This window comes from Macaca thibetana, chromosome X (assembly GCF_024542745.1).
Source record: "Macaca thibetana thibetana isolate TM-01 chromosome X, ASM2454274v1, whole genome shotgun sequence".
Taxonomy (NCBI): Eukaryota; Metazoa; Chordata; class Mammalia; order Primates; family Cercopithecidae; genus Macaca; species Macaca thibetana.
In genome coordinates, this window is record NC_065598.1 from 129,818,323 (window position 1) to 129,842,615 (window position 24,293).

General features: G+C 43.0%; 1 protein-coding gene across 4 annotated transcripts in view; it reads left to right on the plus strand.

The window, feature by feature from the left end:
• Positions 1–12: 12 nt before the first annotated feature.
• Positions 13–24,293, plus strand: part of PABIR3 (PABIR family member 3) — a 64,014-nt gene continuing 39,733 nt past the window's right edge. Inside the window, exons 1-4 of one of the 4 annotated variants that reach the window (XM_050776709.1) lie at positions 13–62; positions 7,768–7,912; positions 11,460–11,631; positions 18,654–18,732. In XM_050776709.1, the coding sequence (XP_050632666.1) occupies positions 7,864–7,912; positions 11,460–11,631; positions 18,654–18,732 (300 nt within the window). In that variant the 5' untranslated portion in view covers positions 13–62; positions 7,768–7,863. Of the gene's footprint in view, positions 63–7,767; positions 7,913–11,074; positions 11,632–12,791; positions 14,787–18,653; positions 18,733–24,293 lie in introns of those variants that run through there. The other 3 variants (XM_050776710.1, XM_050776711.1, XM_050776712.1) reach the window with 3 other exon arrangements.

Below are 24,293 nucleotides of genomic sequence, written 5' to 3' on the forward strand. Positions count from 1 at the left end.
GGGCGGAGAAAAGTAGGAGAGGAGGAGGGAAGGAGGATGATGATGAGGAAGGGAGGATGATGGTGAGGCGGGGAGGAGGATGCAGAGGTAGTGGTGGAAGGCGACAGAATGAAGGAAAAGGATGCAGGAAAGAAGAGGGATGGAGGGAAAACAAGGATGGAGGGAGGAAGGAAGAGGGAGGGAAAAGGATAGATGGAAAAGCAGGAGGACAGAGAGGATAAGAGGAGGAGGGCAGAGGGTGAAAAGGGAGAGGAAGAGGGCGGGGGAGGGAGGGGAAGGGAGAGGGCAGAGGGAAGGGAGGAGGACAGAGGGGAAGGGAAAAGAGGAGCGCAGGGGCGGGAAAGGAGGTGGTCTGGGGAAGAGGAGAGAGGACGGAGAAGAGGAGGGGGAGGAAACTAGGCAGCGGCGGAACTCATGCTGCTATCTTTCCGGCTGAGGACCACAAGCGGGGCCGGGCTACAGATGCTGCGGCTGCCCGGGCAGCGCTAGCACCGAGGACCTGACAGTCGGGTAGGACCCGGCCGGGCAGCCTTGGCGACTCCAGCTCCCCATGCTCGGGGACTCGGTCCAGCCCCCCATGCTCCCGGACCTGGTCCCGGAGGCTCCTCAGCCCTGGGATCGGTGCTTCTCCCCTCCCTGCCCCCCTCCCGCCTCGAGGACAGGTTGGGGGTTCGGCCTCAGCCGCCGCCGCGATGCCTCCTCTTCCTCTCTTGGGTTCTAATGGTCTGGGGGAACACGCTGGGGCCAAGACCAAAATCTACAACCTGCAGTCTCTTCCGCCTCCCACGCTTCAGAAGCGGGAACCTCCGCGGGGCCAGTTCTTCCGCGTCCGGGCACCCATCGGGTCCTGCGCACGCGTCCAGCGGCCACTCCAATGGGCCCGCGGGCACGGAGCGTGCGTGGCAGCCCCGCCTCGAAATCCTCCTCCAAAGGGGAGGAGCGTTTCCAGGGGGCCCGGCGCCTTCCTCGATGGCATTGGCCTGGGGACCCTGGCGCCCAATTTTGAAAAGAACCAATAGTTGGGAAATGCTGGAGCATCGGCTTTCAGGAGGAGTTTGGGCCAATATTCATGGGAAACAGAGAAAAACATGGGATTTCCACGTTATTTCACTCCTAATTTGTACGCTCCGACTTCTGTGATCCCCACTCATGCCTTAAATCCCTCGATTTTGTTGGTCTTTGTCTGGAGGGGCTGATTTCTTTTTCAGATCATCCATTTGGATGCACTAGACAAAAGAGAAGTGGGAAAACAAACGCAATGGATAAAAATAAAGCGAATATCATGACAGTTCGTATAGCTAATGAGAAACTCAGTTCCATTTTGCAAGCATCTTTAGATTCAACAAAACTGGGAAAAGTCCGAAGAACAGGTAGCAAGCAGAACCAAATGTTTTCTCTTACTAGGAATTACGGAGTCCCGAACAATCATGACTCAGCGTGTGTGAGATCTGGATTTTTTTTTTTTTTTAAAGAGTCTCGCTCTGTCGCCCAGGCTGGAGGGCAGTGGCGCGATCTTGGCTCACTGCAACCTCTGCCTCCCCTCCCGGGTTCAAGCGATTCTCCTGCCTCAGCCTCCTGAGTAGCTGGAATTACAAGCGCCCGCCACCACGCCTGGCTAACTTTTTTGTATTTTTAGTAGAGACAGGGTTTTGCCATGTTGGCTAGGCTGGTCTCGAACTCCTGGCCTCAGGTGATCCACCCGCCTCCGCCTCCCAAAGTGCTGGGATTACAGGCACGAGCCACCACGCCCAGCCGAGATTTGGATTTTTTATTTAACTAACACCTACATAAAACTTGTTATGTGCTAGGCACTATTCTAAGAGTTTTAGAAATATTAACTCTGTCTTGGTTGTGACTGGCCAGTGGTGCAGGTGCTAAAGAAATTTACGGAGACAGTCATAGGTAACGAAAGGCAGATTTGTTAGAGAAGATATGAAAATACGTTGCAAGGATGCAATGGGCAGCACTACAGAGGAGGAGCTGTCTGCAAAGAAGCAGGGACTGGAGGGAAGTTTTGTAGGGTCATGCTGGAGGGGGGTAAGTGCAGAAAGAGGTCATGCTGCTGGGGCCACTGTGTGGAAGGTGTGCCCTCTGGTTGTTTGTGCTCATTGTTCTTCCCCACCTGGGGCCCACCTGGCCCCTTTCTCATTGTTGCTTATTTCTCAGGACTCTGCATCCCACCCCCCCGTAACACCCCTCAGAACAACAATGACAAATCTTTGGAATTGGGGGTGAGGTCTCATCTTCCAACTGCTTCCTACTGACCAGGGGTATAGAGTTGACCCTATCTATGGTTGTTGGTCTGTCAGGAGACCCTGTGGGTCATTGTCCCAGACTGTGGGACCTAGGATATTGAATCTTGCTGGAGGAAGGGACTCATCACAGAGTGGGAGTATGTCAAGGCAAAACTGGTGACCAGCTGAATCCAGGGGAGACTCATAAAGGTAGCAGGCATCATCGGGGAGAGACTGATATCCCATTCACAGCATTACTTGAAAGTGAAACTGCTGAATTCTAGAAGATAAAAGTTTGTTTCTTAAGCCAGTTACTGAAAAGGCAAACAAAAAACCCCACAACCATTTGTAGTGTGACTGTTTTTCCTTATTGGAAGCCCATTTAGATAGCCTGGAAGTTAAACTCAAAGAAAAAGTGTTTAAATATAATTAGACACAAGAAGAGTGTATTCAGGGTTATGAGTATAGCAGGTGAATACATGACTCTTAGGAAAAGTGTGAAAAGGTTTTTTTAAATTACATTGATAATTTAGACATATTTTTTAAAAGGGCACAGAATTAAGTTATATTAGAGGAAAACATTGCTTCGTTGTTTTTTTTGTGTTTTTTTTTTTTCAAGATGAAACATTTTAGCATTAGGCCATAATAACAGAATTGGAGGAAAAAGTTACAGAAGCTGACAAAAAATGAAGGAGAGAGTTATTATCTTTGGCATTCTCCGGGGAGAAAAAGCTGAAAGCAGCAAGGCACAGCAAAAGTTGAACTGAGATATTATTCTGTGAAGCTTTAACTTCTTACAATTATATTAAGAGCAGATTAATATCTTAAGAAAATCTTGTTTTTAACATAGGGGACTGATGTTAGATTATCCTAAATTATTCCCTTTCAGTTATAACCAACTTAAACACATACAAAATTCCTTTCATAACTTCTCCTTTGTAAACCTTCTCACGACTTACACAGACTGTATGGACTTTCTGACTTGGACATCAGGGCTTTCTGACTTGTCCTAAACACCCCTTTCTTAAACAACAGGTCATTTTACTTTAGGACAAAAATTTGTCATAAAAGATCCTTTCTTGGCTGGGCGCAATGGCTCATGCCTGTAATCCCAGCAGTTTGGGAGGCCAAGGCAGGCAGATGACTTGAAGTCAGGAGTTCAAGACCAGTCTGGCCAACATAACATGGTGAAACCCTGTCTCTACTAAAAATACAGAAATTAGCCGGGTGTGGTGGTTGGCACCTGTAATCCCAGCTACTCCGAAGGCTGAGGCAGGAGAATCACTTGAAGCTGGGAGGCCGAGGTTGCAGTGAGCCGAGGTTGCACCACTGCACTCCAGCCTGGGCAGACTTGGTGTCAAAAACAAAAAAAAAAATCCTTTCTCATACAAAATTTTTATTTAAAACCTTCCTTACCGGCTGGTCGCAGTGACTCATGCCTGTAATCCCAGCACTTTGGGAGGCCGAGGTGGGCGGATCACGAGGTCAGGAGTTCGAGACCAGCCTGGTCAATATGGTGAAACCCTGTCTATACTAAAAATACAAAAAAAATTAGCTGGGCATGGTGGCAGGTGCCTGTAGTCCCAGCTACTCGGGGGGCTGAGGCAGGAGCATCGCTTGAACCCAGGAGGCAGAGGCGGAGGTTGCAGTGAGTTGAGATCATGCCACGGCACTCCAGCCTGGGCAACAGAGCAAGACTCCATCTCAAAAAAAAATAGCCGGGCATGGTGGCATGCGCCTGTAATCCCAGCTACTCTGGTGGCTGAGGTGGGAGAATTGTTTGAACCTGGGAGGCGGAGGTTGTAGTGAGAGATCATGCCACTGCACTCAGCCTGGGCAACAGAGTCAATATTTCTGGTTTTCGAACCTTTTACTAAAGGTAACCTCCTATGTGAAATTAAGAAGCGTTGGCTGGGCGTGGTGGCTCACACCTGTAATCCCAGCACTTTGGGAGGCCGAGGCGGGCGGATCACGAGTTCAAGAGATCGAGACCATCCTGGCCAACATGGTGAAACCCCATCTCTACTAAAAATGCAAAACTTAGCAGGGCATGGTGGCGCTCGCCTATAGTCCCAGCTACTCAGGAGGCTGAGGCAGGAGAATCGCTTGAACCTGGGAGGTGGAGGTTGTAGTGAGCCAAGAACACACCACTATACTCCAGCCTGGCGACAGAGCGAGACTCCGTCTGAAAAAATAAAAAAGAAGCCTTAACTGAGGGGATGATTTAAATATGAGGTGTCTCCAAAGAGATGGCAAGCCATTTATAAGATCTAGAACTGCTCCAAAGGTAACTCAGAGAAAAGAAAATTTCAAGACAGGAAATCAGAAGCTGTCCATGGAGGGAAAAATAATCAATACATGGCAAAAGTACCACAAGTATTAAACCACAAAGGAGTGACTTTCAAATCCAGGAATTCAACCCAGGTGCCATTGTGATAGGGCAAAGCCTTAGCAACTGACCTACAGCACAAGGTGACTACTGTTGTTTTACCACGAGTTCAGAGCATTTTCAAGCTTGCAAAAAGTTTTAACTGCTCAAGAGAATTTTCTAAGACTAGCTATGTTATTATTATGCATCCTTCTTTTAATGTAACCATTTTCTTTTCATGGTGTTCTCAATTCCAATAGTGACTCAATCTAAATAAAAGCCTGTTAAAGTCCAGATAGTAATTTTCCAGGTTTTTACCACATAAGCAAAAGGTATTTCCAGAAAGGGGTAGAGGAGGCATCTCCATGGCAGGCAGCTTTTTAAATCAAAAGGGAAGTTTATGATTTTACTTGCCACCTCCAGAGTTGCCCTTGGCTTTGTTTTATTGATGACTCATGTTTGATCTGGAAGCTAGCCAAAGCAGAAAGCCCCCCTTCAGTTTAAGGCCTGATGATCATCAAGGGTTGGGATTATGTCCCAGGGGCCCTTTGGCCCTCCAGGGCAGTCCCATTTCCGGTGGCCGAGCTTGTGGCAGAGGGGGCAAGCCATGCGGGGGTTTTTCGTCATTCATCCCATAGGACCAGTTTGCCTTCCAGTGGCCTGGGCTTCTGCACTGATGGCAGTTATCTGGAGGAGTATCCTTAGGGCAACCTGGAATGGAGGCTAGGGACTTGCAAAGCAGCCAACAGTTGACCCTGCTTCTTGTCCCTGCGTTCTTCTTTCTCCTTAGCCCTGTCCTTATCCTGCTCTTGGTTATAAAAGACTGAGGAGACTAATTTGAGGTTTTCTGCATAGAGGCCATGCTGTATTACAAAAGAAAATTGGACATTTTTCATTTTTTTTTTATTAATCTCAGGGTTACATTTGTCTCAACGTTTTGGGATGCAACCCAGAGGTTAGTCTGACGGAATAGAGGAAGTTTGTCCCACGGTGGGACTGGAAAACGATGAGCTGCTGGGGGCTAATGTCTGCTGCGGACATGAAGCACACTCTCTCGCCGCAAACCGCCCCCTCACTGCCCCACCGGGAAGAGGACTCAGCTCACATCTGCTGAGGAATTCCAGTGCACTTTTCTTTTCTTTTCTTTCTTTCTTTCTTTTTGTGTTTTTTTCTTTGAGATGCAGTCTCGTTTTGTCACCCAGGCTGGAGTGCAGTGGTGGGATCTTGGCTCACTGCAACCTCCACCTCCCAGGTTCAAGCAATTCTCCTCTCTTAGCCTCCCAAGTAGCTGGGGTTACAGGCATGCACCACTACGTCCAGCTAATTGTTTGCATTTTTAGTAGAGACGGAGTTTCCCCATGTTGGCCAGGCTGGTCTTGAACTCCTGACCTCAGGTGATCCTCCCACCTCGGCCTCCCAAAGTGCTGGGATTACAAGCATGAGCCACTGAGCCTGGCCTCGAGTGCACTTTCTAAAGGGGCATCCCACCTACTGGAAAGGACATCTCAGCGCTGGGGCCTTACGCTGGATGGTTAGCCCAGGTGCGAGGAAAAAGGGTAAAGGAAAAACTCAGCCTGGTCCCATCCCAGGAGAGAGGACCAGAATGGGGAGACTCACTGCTCTGAGGCTGCTTGCGATCACCTAATTTGGGAACGTCCAGAGCAGGAGGTCTGGCTGTTTTCGCAGGACTATTTCGAGTAAGAAAGAGGGGCTCTGAGCTCCCCAAAACATATGTGCCAATTGCACCACAAAGGGATTGTAGACCTTTTCGCCAGAAGGGATAGGAGGGGGCCTTCTTCCCTTCTGGGCAAGGCAGCCAAACCTGTTCACAACCCGCTGGCCTTCAGGCCACACCAGGAAATGGCCCTGACCAGTTGCCATCAATTGCCAGAGGGATACTAGAATTTGTCGGCTGGAAGACTGAAAAGTAAAGCAAATTCTGAACTCTCACGGGATCGTGGGGCAGCAGTCTGATGTCTTTCCACCGGGACCTCCTGGTTCCCTGGGGAGCAGCCCTGGCCAGGGACTTTAAATTATCTCAGGGTTTTGACGCTGTCCAACGAGAGGTTGGAATTGGAGGAAAGGAAGAGAGTAGGGGAGAGGCCCATACGGGCCACCAAAATGTTGCACGTGCAACTGGCCAGTGGCGCGGGTGGTAAAGGAATTTACCAAGACAGTCATAGGTAAAGAAAGGCAGATTTATTAGAGAAGTCATGAAAAATATGTTGCAAGGAGGCAAAGGACAGCACTGCAGAGGAGGAGCTATCTGCAAAGAGGCAGGCGCTGGAGGGAGCTGGAGGGGGCTGCATGTGGAAACGAGTCATGCTGCTGGACCCACACGTGGAACGAGGTCGTTGTGCCCTAGGTCTCTCTGAACAATTTTGCATCGTTCTTCCCCACCTGGGGCGCTTTGCTCATTGTTTCTTACTTATCTTATCAGGACTCCGGGAACTCTTAATCCTCACCACTTGAATGGCCCTGGGGAAGAGAAGGCCATTGCATTGAAATGTAATAGTTATGAAATTGCTTTCAAAATTCAGCCAGAAATAATAATTTTGCCTGCCTCTTTTCAATTATCCCATACTAAACTTGCCAAGGCCAATTGTCATTATATTCCTCACTGTTTATGCTTTCTGCCTGCAGTATGAGGGATTTGTAAGTACTTTTAGATGGTTTCCTTTAAATTGCCTGTATTTTTCTCCCAGCTAGATTAGAAACAACAACCTCTGTTTTTGAGCAACTTAGGTATCTCTTTTTATCTCAAGGTCTCAGCAACCCTTTAGGCCAGCCCCACCTCCTACTCCCTGCTCAAAAGAAATTATAATACATTCTTTTGTTCACAATAGCTACTAAACAATCATTTGTTGAGGAGGCACATGCACTGACCCCAGGAGCTTAACAATTTAGGAGAACAAGACGAGAAGAATGCTACTTTGGCTATCATTTCTAGGTTTTATTCACATCATTCTTGCCTGCTAGTTTTTTTTTTACCTTTCATGTAAATCTTTTGGGAAGGTTTGGGGTGTTTGTGATTTGTAGATTTGGGTTCCACTTGTATTTGACTTGCTCTTGTGGTAACTAAAGGTTACAACGTAGCTTCAAGGTTGTCATGACAACTGGTAAAATAAAGAGCTGATTATCACGTTTGTTACTTCCCTTTTATAGGTGAGGGCCTGGGACACAGGGCAGCAGACTGGGATATGCAGAGAAGAGTAGCCTAATTGTCAAGTCTAGATCTAACAAAAACAGTGTCCCAAGATCATGGCATATTTCCCTGGAACTGGAAGAACTGATCAAGAAACACAGCTAGGTTGGTATAATAATGTGTGGGTAGAAATGGGGAGAAGTGAAAACAATTTCTTTAATGTTGTGTTTGCCATTGTAGCATATAGAATTCTTGCTGTTTTTGTATTACTTGTTCCTTTTGATGTTCCAATTTGTGTATGTACTATGAGTCCTATTTATATCTTTACAGGTTTGGGGTTCCTGACATGTAGCTGTTCTTTAGTAAAAGAGAGCTCTTTCTCTTTGATAATAGCTGTAAATTTACTACCATCTCATATATTTAGTTATTTCATATTACTAACTCCTTTTCTTAGAAACACAATCCATTAGTCACTCTTTCCTTGTCATTTTATTATACCTGTTTTCTTAGTGTTGTACTTATTTAAAAATTAGATACTTGTAAGGCTTAGGCAGGATGAAATTTTGTCTATTTATTCCAAATATACATATGAAATCTTATTACCTGCCAAGAATACTAGCAAACGTTGAAAATTAAAATGAACAGAATGGAGGTAAGATTCCCTTGTTCACTGGCCTGCTTCATATTTTTCTGTTATTCAGGCAATTTGTTTTTTTACTCTGTTCTGTCTTTAATCACTGCTTCTGCATTCACCCTGAATTTACTCAGCTTTAACCACCATCTTTTATAAACTTTCAGGTACCCTGCGAATTTTAACAGTGGCTTTTAGGACATCTTGATACTAGCCTGAATTCTGCTGCTATCTAATTATGTGCCATTAATCTCTTTGGAATTTTATCCAACTGTAAAACAGAAATGATTTACCTACTTTACAAGATAACTATGAAAGATAGGCTATTTAAACCTGCATTTATTCATAAAATAATTTCATAAGTATTTATCAAGTGCTTATGAGTACAGAAATTGTGTCCAGGGAGATATTCTGAGGCACCTCATTTTTTTTTTTACTTAAACAGAAGGGCAGAGGAATCTTGGCTTTGCCACTTAGTAGTTGTAACTTGAGTAACCCCTCTGGGCTTTGGTTTCCCCCTGTGAAAAATGGGCATTGTGATGGTGCCTACCTCAAAGAATTATTGTAAACTTTAAATGCAATCACCTATTTAAAGTGATTAGGACAGTACCTGGCACATAGTAAGTGTCCAAGAAACAGTAGCTATTATTAATCTGTCTTATATCAGGAATGGGGACTCCACATCATCTTCATGTCTGGGATTTAAGTAATCTGATTCTGCCTAATATAATCAAGTTTGTCTTATTCTATTCCCAGAATGAACAAAATACATATTTATTATCTTACATGTCATAACTTGTCACGAACTATCTCAAGACTGTCCCATTATTTTAAGTTCACCACTGGGTAGCTGAGCAGGGTTAATGATTGAACCAATCCAGATAAGTATGTAAAAACAGGCCGGGCGCGGTGGCTCAAGCCTGTAATCCCAGCACTTTGGGAGGCCGAGACGGGCGGATCACGAGGTCAGGAGATCGAGACCATCCTGGCTAACATGGTGAAACCCCGTCTCTACTAAAAAATACAAAAAACTAGCCGGGCGAGGTGGCAGGCGCCTGTAGTCCCAGCTACGCGGGAGGCTGAGCCAGGAGAATGGCGTGAACCTGGGAGGCGGAGCTTGCAGTGAGCTGAGATCCGGCCACTGCACTCTAGCCTGGGTGACAAAGCAAGACTCCGTCTCAAAAAAAAAAAAAGTATGTAAAAACATTTTGTAGGCCAGGTGCAGAGGCTCACACCTGTAATCCCAGCACTTTGGGAGGCCGAGGCGGGTGGATCACCTGAGGTCGGGAGTTGGAGACCAGAATGACCAACACGGAGAAACCCCATCTCTACTAAAAATACAAAATTAGCTGGGAGTGGTGGCACATGCCTGTAATCCCAGCTACTCTGGAGGCTGAGTCAGGAGAATAGCTTGAACCCGGGAGGTGGAGGTTGCGATGAGCCAAGATTGCGCCATTGCACTCCAACCTGGGCAACAAGAGCAAAACTCTGTCTCAAAAAAAAAAAAAAAATTGTTATCTATAAAGTGTTATGATTATTTTAATTAACAACTCCCATTTCACTAGGTTTATTTGCCTTCTCAGCCAGTTCTCTATATGGTTACTAAAATGTGTGGTTTTACAAAATTATTAGCATGGAGTTAAGATTTTAGTACTTAGTGTGGCTCATTAAGTGATGGTTAAAATTTCTAAAACAGCAGTTCTTAAAATGATATGAGCCATGGCAGCATTCTTAGAATGTATGTAGCTTCTAATACTACCTGAAATGAAAACACTGATTTGCATAGATACTAAATTCTGAGATATTTGTTTTTTAAAAAGCCTCACTGCTTTAACTCAAATCTTTGTAAATTAGTTGAGGTCTTTTTTATATGAATAGCTGTGAGGAGCCAGATTATATATAATGTAAAAACACACACCGAGGCAGGCGCGGTGGCTCACGCCTGTAATCCCAGCACTTTGGGAGGACGAGGCAGGCGGATCACCTTCGGTCCAGGAGTTCGAGACCGGCCTGGCCAACATGGTGAAACCCCATCTCTACTAAAATACAAAAATTAGCCAGGCGTGGTGGCGAGCGCCTGTAATCCCAGCTACTCGGGAGGCTGAGGCAGGAGAATCGCTTGAACCTGGGAGGTGGAGGCTGCAGTGAGCCGAGATCACAGCCAGAGCGAAATTCCATCTCAAAAAACAAAAAAACTGTACAATTATGGTTTAAAATAGAAAGAAACCACACTGAAAACAGTAATTCATTTGCCAAATGAACTCAGTTAGGTTAGCACCTTAGCAAGACCCTTTGGGAACAAGTGGCCTCTAAGTACTTCGGTAGCAGTATCTTTTTTTTTTTCTTTTCAGACTTTTGCTTTTCTAAAATTACAAAGGTGTAGTGTGTCTGCTGTTACAGGATGGAAAATGATCATAGGAGGTTGGAAGCTTGTTGGCCTCAGTCATAAAGGGATAAGAAAATTGAGAATTAGGCATAGGGCAGAAAGGACCTCACCCCTCCCAACGCTTTCATTTCTAAATAATGCTTAAGGAAACCATGCCAGGGTTTGTAAAAGAGTAGAGGCACAACCACGGGGAGTGGGCACTGGGGAAGGAGGAAGGAGGTGACGACGTGGGGATAAAGCGGCTTCTTAACTGCGCCTGCGCCCCTGGCAAAGCTGACAGAGGAGCGTGAAGTGACGTCATTGCCTGCGTCACAATACGCGTCGTCTGACTGGAAGCGTATCGCAGGCTCTGAGGGGCGGAACCCAACGGATGGTCAAAGGCGGCAGATTGTAGTTTTTGTTTTGGCCGGAAAGGCTTACCATGAGTTGCCAGGGCTGAGATGGAGAAGGATTCGCGGCGGTGACAGATTAAATTCCCCAGTTACATTATAGACTTGGAGGTGGGGGATCTTCTCATCGTTAGAGGCCCCGATCATGGGAGATAGGCGGTTCGGAGCCAGTCCTGCCTAACTTTGTGTTCACTGATGTTAGGGATGCTAGGGCTGCAAAGGTGGGCACCCCTACTCGTCTAAGAGCTTTCTCCTCTCTTCTCTTTTTCCCCTTTGCCTCTCTCCTTACATCACCTGCCCACTAAGTCGACTTGTCCTTGTGTGAACGGCAGCCGGAAAGCCTTGAGAACTTATTCCTCGACCCGGACATGGCACAGGAGAAAATGGAAGTAGGTTTCGAATCGCTGCCGAGTTCCACTACCGCAGACAGCAACATTCCGAGAAGAGTCAACAGTGCCCCTTTGATCAATGGACTTGGGTGAGCCAGGTTGAGATACTGAAGGAGGCAAGCGGGTGGGGAGGAGGTGTTCGGGAAAGTGATTTCCTATAGAATTCCCGTCCCTTTATTTGTTGAGGTTCTGCAGGTATCTCCCTTGTTCCTGGTGTCCTGAGATCCCACCCTCAACCTTGGGTGGGGGTAGTGGGACGGGCTGACCTGAGGGAGAGCGCGCACCCACCCTGAGGTTGACAGACATCTGAATCTGAACATCCTCCCCTGATAGTCCACCCGGACCCGAATGCAGCAGCCAATTGGTGTGGAGCACGGCTTTTTTCTAACTTCACCCCATTTCTTACCCATTCCTTTGAAGAAACTTAGCATCCTCCCCCACTCACCCCCAGATCTTCTGCCATGACTGTAATATTTGTCATTTCAGCTGCTTTATCACCTCTGACCTTCACCTCCAGCCACTTGAATGGAAATGGTTGTCAAGCAAATAAACTTTGGACTTTTTTTACACCTTTTTTTTTTTTTTTTTTTTTTTTTTTTTTGAAACAGAGTCTTGCTCTGTCGCCCAGGCTGGAGTGCAGTGGCACGATCTCAGCTTACTGTAACCTCCGCCTCCTGGGTTCAAGCAATTCTCGTGCCTCAGCCTCCCTGGTAGCTGGGATTACAGGCGCCTGCCACCACACCCGGTAATTTTTTGTATTTTTAGTAGAGACGGTTTCACCATGTTGGCCAGGCTGGTCTCGAACTCCTGGCCTCAGGTGATCCGCCCGCCTCAGCCTACCAAAGTGCTGGGATTACAGATGTGAGCCACTGCTCCTGTCCTACACCTATTTTTTGTTGGCGCAAAAAGTTTTGGTACCACAGAAGCTTGATCTCCTAAATTACACATTCTCACTGGGTGATACTTCCCCCAAGTGGGGAGAAAATAGTTCTTAGGGGAGTGTGAAAAATTTTTACTCTTTTTATGTATAAAGCACAGATATACATACAGTCTGTACACAGATATATAGTATATATGTGTTATTAAAATTTCACGGAGGGGAAGCAATTAGGGGAAAAAAGGTCTAAAAAGGCTTTTTAGAGGGTCAATAATGAAAAAATAATTTAGAAACACTGCACTAAATGATGGTTAACTGTATTTCTGAAGATCTGGGATTACTAAATCTTGTTTCCTTTTTTTGTTTTTTAAGACGGAGTCTCACTGTGTCGCCCAGGCTGGAGTGCAGTGGCGTGATCTCGGCTCACTGCAACCTCCGCCTCCCGGGTTCAAGCGATTCTCCTGCCTCAGCCTACCGAGTAGCTGGGACTTCAGGCACCCGCCACCACGCCCGCCTAATTTTTTGTATTTTTAGTGGAGACGGGGTTTCACCGTGTTAGCCAGGATGGTCTCGATCTCCTGACCTTGTGATCTGCCCGCCTCGGCCTCCCAAAGTGTTGGGATTACAGGCATGAGCCATCGCGCCCGGCCTAAATCTTACTTAAATTAGACTTTTAAAATGATATTTTGGATCTCACATTTCAGTATTATAAGGTTTTCTAGATATCATAAAAATGTCTGAAAAATGCATTCACTACATACATTGCTAACTTTGCTCCTCACCTTTTGTGGCATACTGATTGATAGTTGTAATTCACAGTACTATAGACTTCTCAGGAAGGGATTCAGAGACCAGCTTTACCCTCCTTGTTTAACATATGAGGAAACTGAGGCCCATAAATCTCCAAAATGACATGTTTAGTGGCAGAGCCAGTACTAGGAACCTCTGTTTCCTGACTCCTAAATGACTGTTCTGGCCACTACTAATGAATAACTAAGTTGATTAACTAAATAAATGCAGCTTTTGGGTCATTTGAGGTAGGAGAGAATATACTGTTCACAAAATGAAAAGCAAACTAAGATTGACCAAAAAAAAAAAAAAAAAATACATTACCTTTTTAAAATAGGCAGGTAGAAAAACATAGAAGGGGGACTCTGCATGTTGTGCTGAGAACAAGAACATTTTATTCACTCAGGATTTTGCTCTAATCCTGTTGTGGAAATAAAGGAATTATGGGACCCACTCTACTAGTAGAAGAGAGCAGTAGGGAGAATGTTGGGTTTATTGAAGACAATATAAAAAGAAGAAATAGACTGCAAATAGACGATGGAGGATGTGTACTTGAAAGAACCTGTGGATCCTCTTTAATGTATTAAATATGCCAGAGAAGGAGTGGACCCTTCCCTAATCCTCAAAGCCTTGGAAACAGAGAGATCTCAGTTATCCCTTCATATCTTGCTTTGTTCTGCAAAGGATTTTTTTTGTTTTGTTTGTTTTTTGCTTTTATCATATTAGAGCATAGCTATAGTGTTAAATTCCATAGCTAAAGATCCTAATGCATGAAGTAAAATTTTTACAGAAAGGTAAGGGTCACTAGCATATTTCTCTAGTAGGAGTTTAAAGATATAGAAACCACAAAGTGGACGGAGTCCAGGGACTCTAGTCCATCAGAAAGAAGTAACATAGGAATGATGTGTGACATCCCTGAGATTGGGGAACTTGCCTAGATGATCTGAGGGCATATTTTGTGCTGTTGTAGAAAATGTAGGGCATGGTCAGAGAAGTTATTCTGAAGCAAGAAAAATTTAGAGTAAGATTACACTGAGCCTTAGTTGAATTCATTTTCACCTCATTTCTTATTTGCATATGCATACTGCTCACTTTTCTCCTTTTTTTTTTCTTCCTTGGCCCTCTAATACTTGTGTACTTCCCCTTTCTAAACTATACCTGGCAGTAAAGCATTCTCTTCAGAAAGTGAGAATCACTAGCATATTTCTTTAGTAGGAGTTATAGAAACCACAAAGTGGACAGAGTTCACGGACTCCGGTCCATCAGAAAGAAGTAACATAGGAATGATGTGTGACATGCCTGAGGTCAGGGAACTTGCCCAAATGATCTGAGGGGATGTTTTGTGCTGTTGTAGAGAATATTTAGCTTGGTAAACATTGTTGCACCTCTTTCAAGTCATTTTCGAACTTTGCTCCATGTTTCTTCTATATAAAGACCCTCTTGCACCAGCATTTGCAGAATTAAATTCCTTACATTGGTTTCTTTTATATCAATTCTTTAATACAGTATTACTGTTTTAAAGAAGTATCTGCACTGTTTTATGTATATCTTGAACTAATAAAAATTCCAACGTCAAAAGTTTTGAACCTCTTGGTTCTTTATACTCTTTATCCCTGTAGTTGGCTGACTTTATTACTAGTGTCAATAACTATGTTTAAAGCTAGGAGTTTTTTTCTTCTCATTCTCTGACCCTTATGCAAAGACTCAGAGATTAGGTTCTTGTATTCCTGCCAGTGCCTCCCTACCTTAAAAACCTCTACCTTGACCCTGCATTTAAACTGTTACTGCCTCAATTATTATTATTATTTTCCTGAGATGGAGTCTTGAGGCTGGAGTGCAGTGGTTCAATCTTGGCTTACTGCAACCTCTGCCTCCTGGGCTCAAGCGATTCTCCTGCCTCAGCCTCCCGAGTAGCTGGGACTACAGGCATGCACCACCATGCCTGGCTAATTTTTGTATTTTTAGTAGAGACGGGTTTCACTATGTTGGCCAGGCTGGTCTCGAACTCCTGACCTCATGATCTGCCCACCTTGGCCTCCCAAAGTGCTGCTATTACAGGCATGAGCCACTGCCCCTGACCCTCAATTCTATTTGAAAGGCAAATTACTGCCCCAGACCCAAATGCAGCCCACCACCTGGATTTGCAAATAAAATTTTATTGGAATGGAACCATCCCCATTTGTTTAGTTATTTTCTATGGCTACTTTCCCACTGCAGTGGCAGAACTGAGGAGTTGCAACAGATACTGTATGGCCCACAAATCCTCAAATGTTTACTCTCTGGCCCTTTGCAGAAAAAGTTTGCCCATCCTCTGGTTTATTGAACTCTTACGAACGTGGAAGAATAGCAGCCATGAAAAATGATTACTTTGGGAATATAAGTGACATAAATCTATTATAGTTTAGACAGAGCTGTTATTGATCATTTGATGTGGAACATTGAACTTCATCCAGTTATACTACCTTTGCTTTTTCCGAGTTAGAAGTAGCACTTAACTCAGTTCAGATATCACCTAGGGTTTTATAAATTCATGTTGAATAATGCATATCAGTTGAAGTATATATTGCCTGAATTCTTTCTTTCAGTTATAGTCTTACTAAAATTGGCGAACAAATTTAGGGTAGAATATATCATTGCTAGCCCTAAGAATTAAGCCCCCTACACATGTAAACAAAAAAGAGTGGAAAGAAATAGCCCATTAGTGTCCCTCCAATTTTCTTATAAGTGACTGCCAGAACATATTCCTATTCTCACAAAGAAAATGACTGGGAAAGGAAGTAAACTTAGATACATCCATATACCTTCCATTCATAAAATAGTAAGTTACCACCTGTTATATGCAAATTATGATGTTGCAAAGACATATCTCAGGGCTCAATAAACTTTAATAGGGACTGTAAATACTTGAAGGACTTAAATGTGTGGTAGAGTAAGATAAGTGCGTAGGGAGCTAAAGAAAGTGCTAGGGGAATTCAAAGAAGGAAGGGAGAAATTACAGCGGGACTGGTGAGGGAGAAGGACAAGTTTATGAAGAAGGTGACAATTGAGATGGGCCTTCATGGATTGATAGGATACACCCTGGAAAAGAGGGAGACCAATGCTTGGGATTGTATTTTAAGTATTATATACAGAACAGACTTGAAGGCAGAAAAGCATAGATGTATTCCAGAGAACTGAATGGTCCACTTTGCCTGAACCCCTGACTCCCAAATGTTCATCTGCCGATCAGTGCTGATCTCAGGTGAAGTTTTTACCAATCCATGCCTTTAAAAAAGTTAAGTACAGCATAATTAAAGATGTCATTATGTAGTTGCTAATTATCCTTCCTGGGCAGGACTGTACTGTACTCTGAGATTTGTTATTCTCTTATTTTCTTAATACCAAAGTATCATTTTACAAATGAAATGATGGTGTTGGTCAATGGTGGGATTTTTTAAAAAATGACTTATTGGCCAGGCGCGGTGGCTCAAGCCTGTAATCCCAGCACTTTGGGAGGCCGAGGCGGGTGGATCACGAGGTCAGGAGATCGAGACTATCCTGGCTAACATGGTGAAACCCCGTCTCTACTAAAAATACAAAAAACTAGCCGGGCGTGGTGGCGGGCGCCTGTAGTCTCAGCTACTTGGGAGGCTGAGGCGGGAGAATGGCGTGAACCCGGGAGGCGGAGCTTGCAGTGAGCCGAGATCACGCCACTGCACTCCAGCCTGGGAGACACAGGGAGACTCCGTCTCAAAAAAAAAAAAAAAAAAAAAAAAATGACTTGACTTGGTAAAAGAAAGAGGTGGCAACTATGTTTCTGCCTAGATTTTGTTTTGAAATTGTACTAGTCCATGAAATTGAAGAGTCTGGAGCCAAACTGTGGAGGGCTTTGAATGTCATAGTAAAGAACATAACTGAATTTGACAGGCACTGAAGAGAGTCATTGAAAGTTGTGAGCAAACTGTTCTTTAGGAAGGTGCCCCTGGTAGTCTGTTAGATAGCCTAGAGAAGGGAAAGAAGAGAGGCAAGGAGCCCAGTTAGACTATGGCAGTCTGTGGAAAAGGAAAAAGACCTTGAATTAGTTTTTGGCAAGGAGCATGAAAAGAATCGGGTGGATATCAGAGAGAGAGAGTATAGAGGTAAAATCTAAAATACTGGCAGTTGACTGGATATAGGCAGCTAAAACAAAAGTGTTATAGATGATTTCTCACATTGGAGGAACCTGGATGAAGGGTACATGCGAACCATCTGTATTCTTTTTGCAACTTCTGGTGAGTCTTAAACCGTTTCAAAATAAGAAGTTATAATAAAAAGGAAAACATGCCAGACACAGCTGGGATCTGTAGTCCTAGCTATTTGAGAGGCTGAGGCAGGAGCATCGTTGAGCCTAGGAGTTTGAGGGCAGCCTAGGCAACATATAGCGGGGCTGACCACATCTCTGAAAAAACAATGAAATGATTTCTTCAGGATTACAAGGTCAAATAGGACCGAGTTCACTTGGTGGGCAACCATCAAAGCTGAGGACACAGACCTAACTTCAGTGGGCAGCAGCTGCACAACTTCAGTCCATTGTTATCATGGGAATGTGGCCCAGTGTTGCAAAATCTTGCAACTTTTCAATAGAAGCCAGAAAGTTGGAATCTGGGTGTTGTTTTTTTTTGTTTGTTTGTTTTTGTTTTTTTTAATGTGAAATCTCACAGTGTACAAAACAAATTCAAAAACATTGTTGACACTGTGTAGGCCAAACCAAACACATCTGTGGAAAATCCGAGTTCCATCAACCCCTGCTATTGTTATTCCTCTTATTCATGTGAAACTTTGGGAAAATTGAGAGGGAATTGATATTTGCACCTTGTAGCTCTGATCATAAATTTAAATCATTTACAGGTTTAAACTGAAAATGATGTATTTCCAAGTTCACAATAAATTATATTCATTCTCCGTAGCATAATTAGGAGTAAAGTAGGGTGCTTGAGAATTCCTTACCTTATATGGAGACTTGTTTAGGCTCAGCCAACCAAGGCTGTATGTGTGTGTGTGTTTTAATTTCTACCTTTGCACAGCTTGCCTTTACCCTTGCTGTTTAGGTATTTGAAATCTTCTTTAAAAGAATTTTGTGGCCGGGCATGGTGGCTCACGCCTGTAATCCCAGCACTTTGAGGGGGACAAGGCGGGTGGATCACCTGAGGTCAGGAGTTCGAGACCAGCCAGACCAACATGGTGAAACCTCGTCTCTACTAAAAACACAAAAATCAGCTGGGCATAGTGGTGCATGCCTGTAATCGCAGCTACTAGGGGGGCTGAGGTAGGAGGATTGCTTGAACCTGGGAGGCAGAGGTCGCAGTGAGCTGAGATCGTGCCACTGCACTCCAGCCTGGGCAACAGAACAGAGCGAGACTCTGTCTCAAAAAAAAATTTTTTTTTTGTAATGGATTTTATAACAAATGTTTTTCTTTTTCTTTTTAGTTTTAATTCACAGGTGTTGCAAGCTGACATGTTAAGAATTAGGACAAACAGAGCAACGTTTAAGAATCGACGCTGTCTGGTAAGAAAATGCTTATAATGGCCTCCCTGTCCAACACTTGTGCTTATTGGTCTTAACCAATGGTCTTCAAACTTGAGCATTCACAGGGAGGGCTTATTAAAACACAGATGGCCAGCGGGAGTCTCACCCCCAGGGTTTCTGATTAAGTAGATGGGGGTGGAGCATGAGAATTTGCATTTCTAACAAGTTCCCACTTTGAGAAACACTGCTCTAAACATTACTGAAGGAAAAATAAACACATTGACTACAGTTATGATTGCTGCAGCTGCAACAGAATTAATTTTTAAATCCCATATGGATTTAATATTGAGATTTTATGTATAAGACCATCTGGTTTCCAATTTTTTTTTTAAAGAAAATTGTAACTTTGAGAGGAAAATTTGCAGACTCTCCTAAAAGTAATTTTTAGGCTTTTAGTTAGACTTTTATCTCACATTTATCTTGAATTATAAATAAGATTTGCTTTTCATGGTATTATCATGCAATCTCTAAATTATAACTCTTTTCTACTAATTATCCTGTAAACATAGAGAATATACTTGTAGATCAGTAAGCCAAGGTGAATACATGATTCATTATATGATTTTTTTATTGAGATGAAATTCACATAACATTCAATTAACTATTTTAAAGTATACAGTTCAATAGCATTTAGTGCATTCACAATGTTGTTCAACCACTACCGCTCTCTAGTTTCTTTTTTTTTTTTTTATTGTGCTTTAAGTTCTAGGGTACATGTGCACAACGTGCAGGTTTGTTACATATGTATACATGTGCCATGTTGGTGTGCTGCACCCGCTAACTCATCGTTTACATTAGGTATATCTCCTAATGCTATCCCTCCTCTCTCCCCCCTCCCCACAATGGGACCCAATGTGTGATGTTCCCCTTCCCGAGTCCAAGTGATCTCATTGTTCAGTTCCCACCTATGAGTGAGAACATGCGGTGTTTGGTTTTCTGTTCTTGTGATAGTTTGCTAAGAATGATGGTTTCCAGCTGCATCCATGTCCCTACAAAGGACACAAACTCATCCTTTTTTATGGCTGCATAGTATTCCATGGTGTATATGTGCCACATTTTCTTAATCCGGTCTGTCACTGATGGACATTTGGGTTGATTCCAAGTCTTTGCTATTGTGAATAGTGCCGCAATAAACATACGTGTGCATGTGTCTTTATAGCAGCATGACTTATAATCCTTTGGGTATATACCCAGTAATGGGATGGCTGGGTCATATGGTACGTCTAGTTCTAGATCCTTGAGGAATCGCCATACTGTTTTCCATAATGGTTGAACTAGTTTACAATCCCACCAACAGTGTAAAAGTGTTCCTATTTCTCCACATCCTCTCCAGCACCTGTTGTTTCCTGACTTTTTAATGATCGCCATTCTAAGGCTACAGTAACCAAAACAGCATGGTACTGGTACCAAAACAGAGATATAGACCAATGGAACAGAACAGAGTCCTCAGAAATAATACCACACATCTACAGCCATCTGATCTTTGACAAACCTGAGAGAAACAAGAAATGGGGAAAGGATTCCCTATTTAATAAATGGTGCTGGGAAAATTGGCTAGCCATAAGTAGAAAGCTGAAACTGGATCCTTTCCTTACTCCTTATACAAAAATTAATTCAAGATGGATTAGAGACTTAAATGTTAGACCTAATACCATAAAAACCCTAGAGGAAAACCTAGGTAGTACCATTCAGGACATAGGCATGGGCAAAGACTTCATGTCTAAAACACCAAAAGCAGCAGCAGCAAAAGCCAAAATTGACAAATGGGATCTAATCAAACTAAAGAGCTTCTGCACAGCAAAAGAAACTACCATCAGAGTGAACAGGCAACCTACAGAATGGGAGAAAATTTTTGCAATCTACTCATCTGACAAAGGGCTAATATCCAGAACCTACAAAGAACTCAAACAAATTTACAAGAAAAAAACAAACAACCCCATCAAAAAGTGGGCAAAGGATATGAACAGACATTTCTCAAAAGAAGACATTCATACAGCCAACAGACACATGAAAAAATGCTCATCATCACTGGCCATCAGAGAAATGCAAATCAAAACCACAATGTGATGGTAGTTTCTTTTGCTGTGCAGAAGCTCTTTAGTTTAATTAGATCCCATTTGCCAATTTTGGCTTTTGTTGCCGTTGCTTTTGGTGTTTTAGACATGAAGTCCTTGCCCATGCCTATGTCCTGAATGGTATTACCTAGGTTTTCTTCTAGAGTTTTTATGGTTTTAGGTCTAACATTTAAGTCTCTAATCCATCTTGAATTAATTTTCGTATAAGGAGTAAGGAAAGGATCCAGTTTCAGCTTTCTACTTATGGCTAGCCAATTTTCCCAGCACCATTCATTAAATAGGGAATCCTTTCCCCATTTCTGGTTTTTGTCAGGTTTGTCAAAGATCAGATGGCTGTAGATGTGTGGTATTATTTCTGAGGGCTCTGTTCTGTTCCATTGGTCTGTATCTCTGTTTTGGTACCAGTACTCTGCTGTTTTGGTTACTGTAGCCTTGTAGTATAGTTTGAAGTCGGGTAGCGTGATGCCTCCATCTTTGTTCTTTTGGCTAAGGATTGTCTTGGCAATGTGGGGTCTTTTTTGGTTCCATATGAGCTTTAAAGTAGTTTTTTCCAATTCTGTGAAGAAAGTCATTGGTAGCTTAATGGAGATGGCATTGAATCTATAAATTACCTTGGGCAGTATGGCCATTTTCACAATATTGATTCTTCCTATCCATGAGCATGGTATGTTCTTCCATTTGTTTGTGTCCTCTTTTATTTCACTGAGCAGTGGTTTGTAGTTCTCCTTGAAGAAGTCCTTTACATCCCTTGTAAGTTGGATTCCTAGGTATTTTATTCTCTTTGAAGCTATTGCGAATTGGAGTTCATTCATGATTTGGCTCTCTGTTACTGGTGTATAAGAATGCTTGTGATATTTGCACATTGATTTTGTATCCTGAGACTCTGCTGAAGTTGCTTATCAGCTTAAAGAGATTTTGGGCTGAGACAATGGGGTTTTCTAAATATACAATCATGTCATCTGCAAACAGGGACAATTTGACTTCTTCTTTTCCTAACTGAATACCTTGATTTCTTTCTCTTGCCTGATTGCCCTAGCCAGAATTTCCAACACTATGTTGAATAGGAGTGGTGAGAGAGGGCATCCCTGTCTTGTGCCAGTTTTCAAAGGGAATGCTTCCAGTTTTTGCCCATTCAGTATGATATTGGCTGTGGGTTTGTCATAAATAGCTCTTATTATTTTGAGAAACGTTCCATTAATACCGAATTTATTGAGAGTTTTTAGCATGAAGGGCTGCTGAATTTTGTCAAAGGCCTTTTCTGCACTCTATTGAGATAATCATGTGGTTTTTGTCTTTGGTTCTGTTTATATGATGGATTACGTTTATTGATTTGCCTATGTTGAACCAGCCTTGCATCCCAGGGATGAAGCCCACTTGATCATGGTGGATAAGCTTTTTGATGTGCTGCTGGATTCGGTTTGCCAGTATTTTATTGAAGATTTTTACATCGATGTTCATCAGGGATATTGGCCTAAAATTCTCTTTTTTTGTTGTATCTCTGCCAGGCTTTGGTATCAGGATGATGTTGGCCTCGTAAAATGAGTTAGGGAGGATTCCCTCTTTTTCTATTGATTGGAATAGTTTCAGAAGGAATGGTACCAGCTCCTCCTTGTACCTCTGGTAGAGTTCGGCTGTGAATCCCTCCGGTCCTGGACTTTTTTTGGTTGGTAGGCTATTAATTATTGCCTCAATTTCAGAGCCTACTATTGGTCTATTCAGGGATTCAACTTCTTCCTGGTTAAGTCTTGGGAGAGTGTAAGTGTCCAGGAAATTATCCATTTCTTCTAGGTTTTCTAGTTTATTTGCATACAGGTGTTTATAGTATTCTCTGATGGTAGTTTGTATTTCTGTGGGGTCGGTGGTGATATCCCCCTTATCATTTTTTATTACATCTATTTGATTCTTCTCTCTTTTCTTCTTTATTAGTCTTGCTAGCAGTCTATCAATTTTGTTGATCTTTTCAAAAAACCAGATCCTGGATTCATTGATTTTTTTGGAGGGTTTTTTGTGTCTCTATCTCCTTCAGTTCTGCTCTGATCTTAGTTATTTCTTACCTCCTGCTAGCTTTTGAATGCGTTTGCTCTTGCTTCTCTAGTTCTTTTAATTGTGATGTTAGGGTGTCAATTTTAGATCTTTCCTGCTTTCTTTTGTGGGCATTTAGTGCTATAAATTTCCCTCTACACACTGCTTTAAATGTGTCCCAGAGATTCTGGTATGTTGTGTCTTTGTTCTCCTTGGTTTCAAAGAACATCTTGATTTCTGCCTTCATTTTGTTATGTACCCAGTAGTCATTCAGGAGCAGGTTGTTCAGTTTCCATGTAGTTGAGTGGTTTTGATTGAGTTTCTTAGTCCTGAGTTCTAGTTTGATTGCACTGTGGTCTGAGAGACAGTTTATTATAATTTCTGTTCTTTTACATTTGCTGAGGAGTACTTTACTTCCAACTATGTGGTCAATTTTGGAATAAGTGTGATGTGGTGCTGAGAAGAATGTATATTCTGTTGATTTGGGGTGGAGAGTTCTGTAGATGTCTATTAGGTCCGCTTGATGCAGAGTTGCGTTCAATTCCTGGATATCCTTGTTAACTTTCTGTCTTGTTGATCTGTCTAATGTTGACAGTGGGGTGTTAAAGTCTCCGATTATTATTGTATGGGAGTCTAAGTCTTTTTGTAAGTCTCTAAGGACTTGCTTTATGAATCTGGGTGCTCCTGTATTGGGCGCATATATATTTAGGATAGTTAGCTCTTCCTGATGAATTGATCGCTTTACCGTTATGTAATGGCCTTCTTTGTCTCTTTTGATCTTTGGTGGTTTAAAGTCTGTTTTATCAGAGACTAGGATTGCAACCCCAGCTTTTTTTTTGTTTTCCATTTGCTTGGTAGATCTTCTTCCATCCCTTTATTTTGAGCCTATGTGTGTCTCTGCATGTGAGATGGGTCTCCTGAATACAGCATACTGATGGGTCTTGACTCTTTATCCAATTTGCCAGTCTGTGTCTTTTAATTGCAGCATTTAGTCCATTTACATTTAAGGTTAATATTGTTATGTGTGAACTTGATCCTGTCATTATGATATTAGCTGATTATTTTGCTCGCTAGTTGATGCAGTTTCTTCCTAGCATTGATGGACTTTACATTTTGACATGTTTTTGCAATGGCTGGTACCAGTTGTTCCTTTCCATGTTTAGTGCTTCCTTCAGGATCTCTTGTAGGGCAGGCCTGGTGGTGACAAAATCTCTAAGCATTTGCTTGTCTGTAAAGGATTTTATTTCTCCTTCACTTATGAAACTTAGTTTGGCTGGATATGAAATTCTGGGTTGAAATTATTTTCTTTAAGAATGTTGAATATTGGCCCCCACTCTCTTCTGGCTTGGAGAGTTTCTGCCGAGAGAGCTGCTGTTAGTCTGATGGGCTTCCCTTTGTGTGTATCCCGACCTTTCTCTCTGGCTGCCCTTAACATATTTTCCT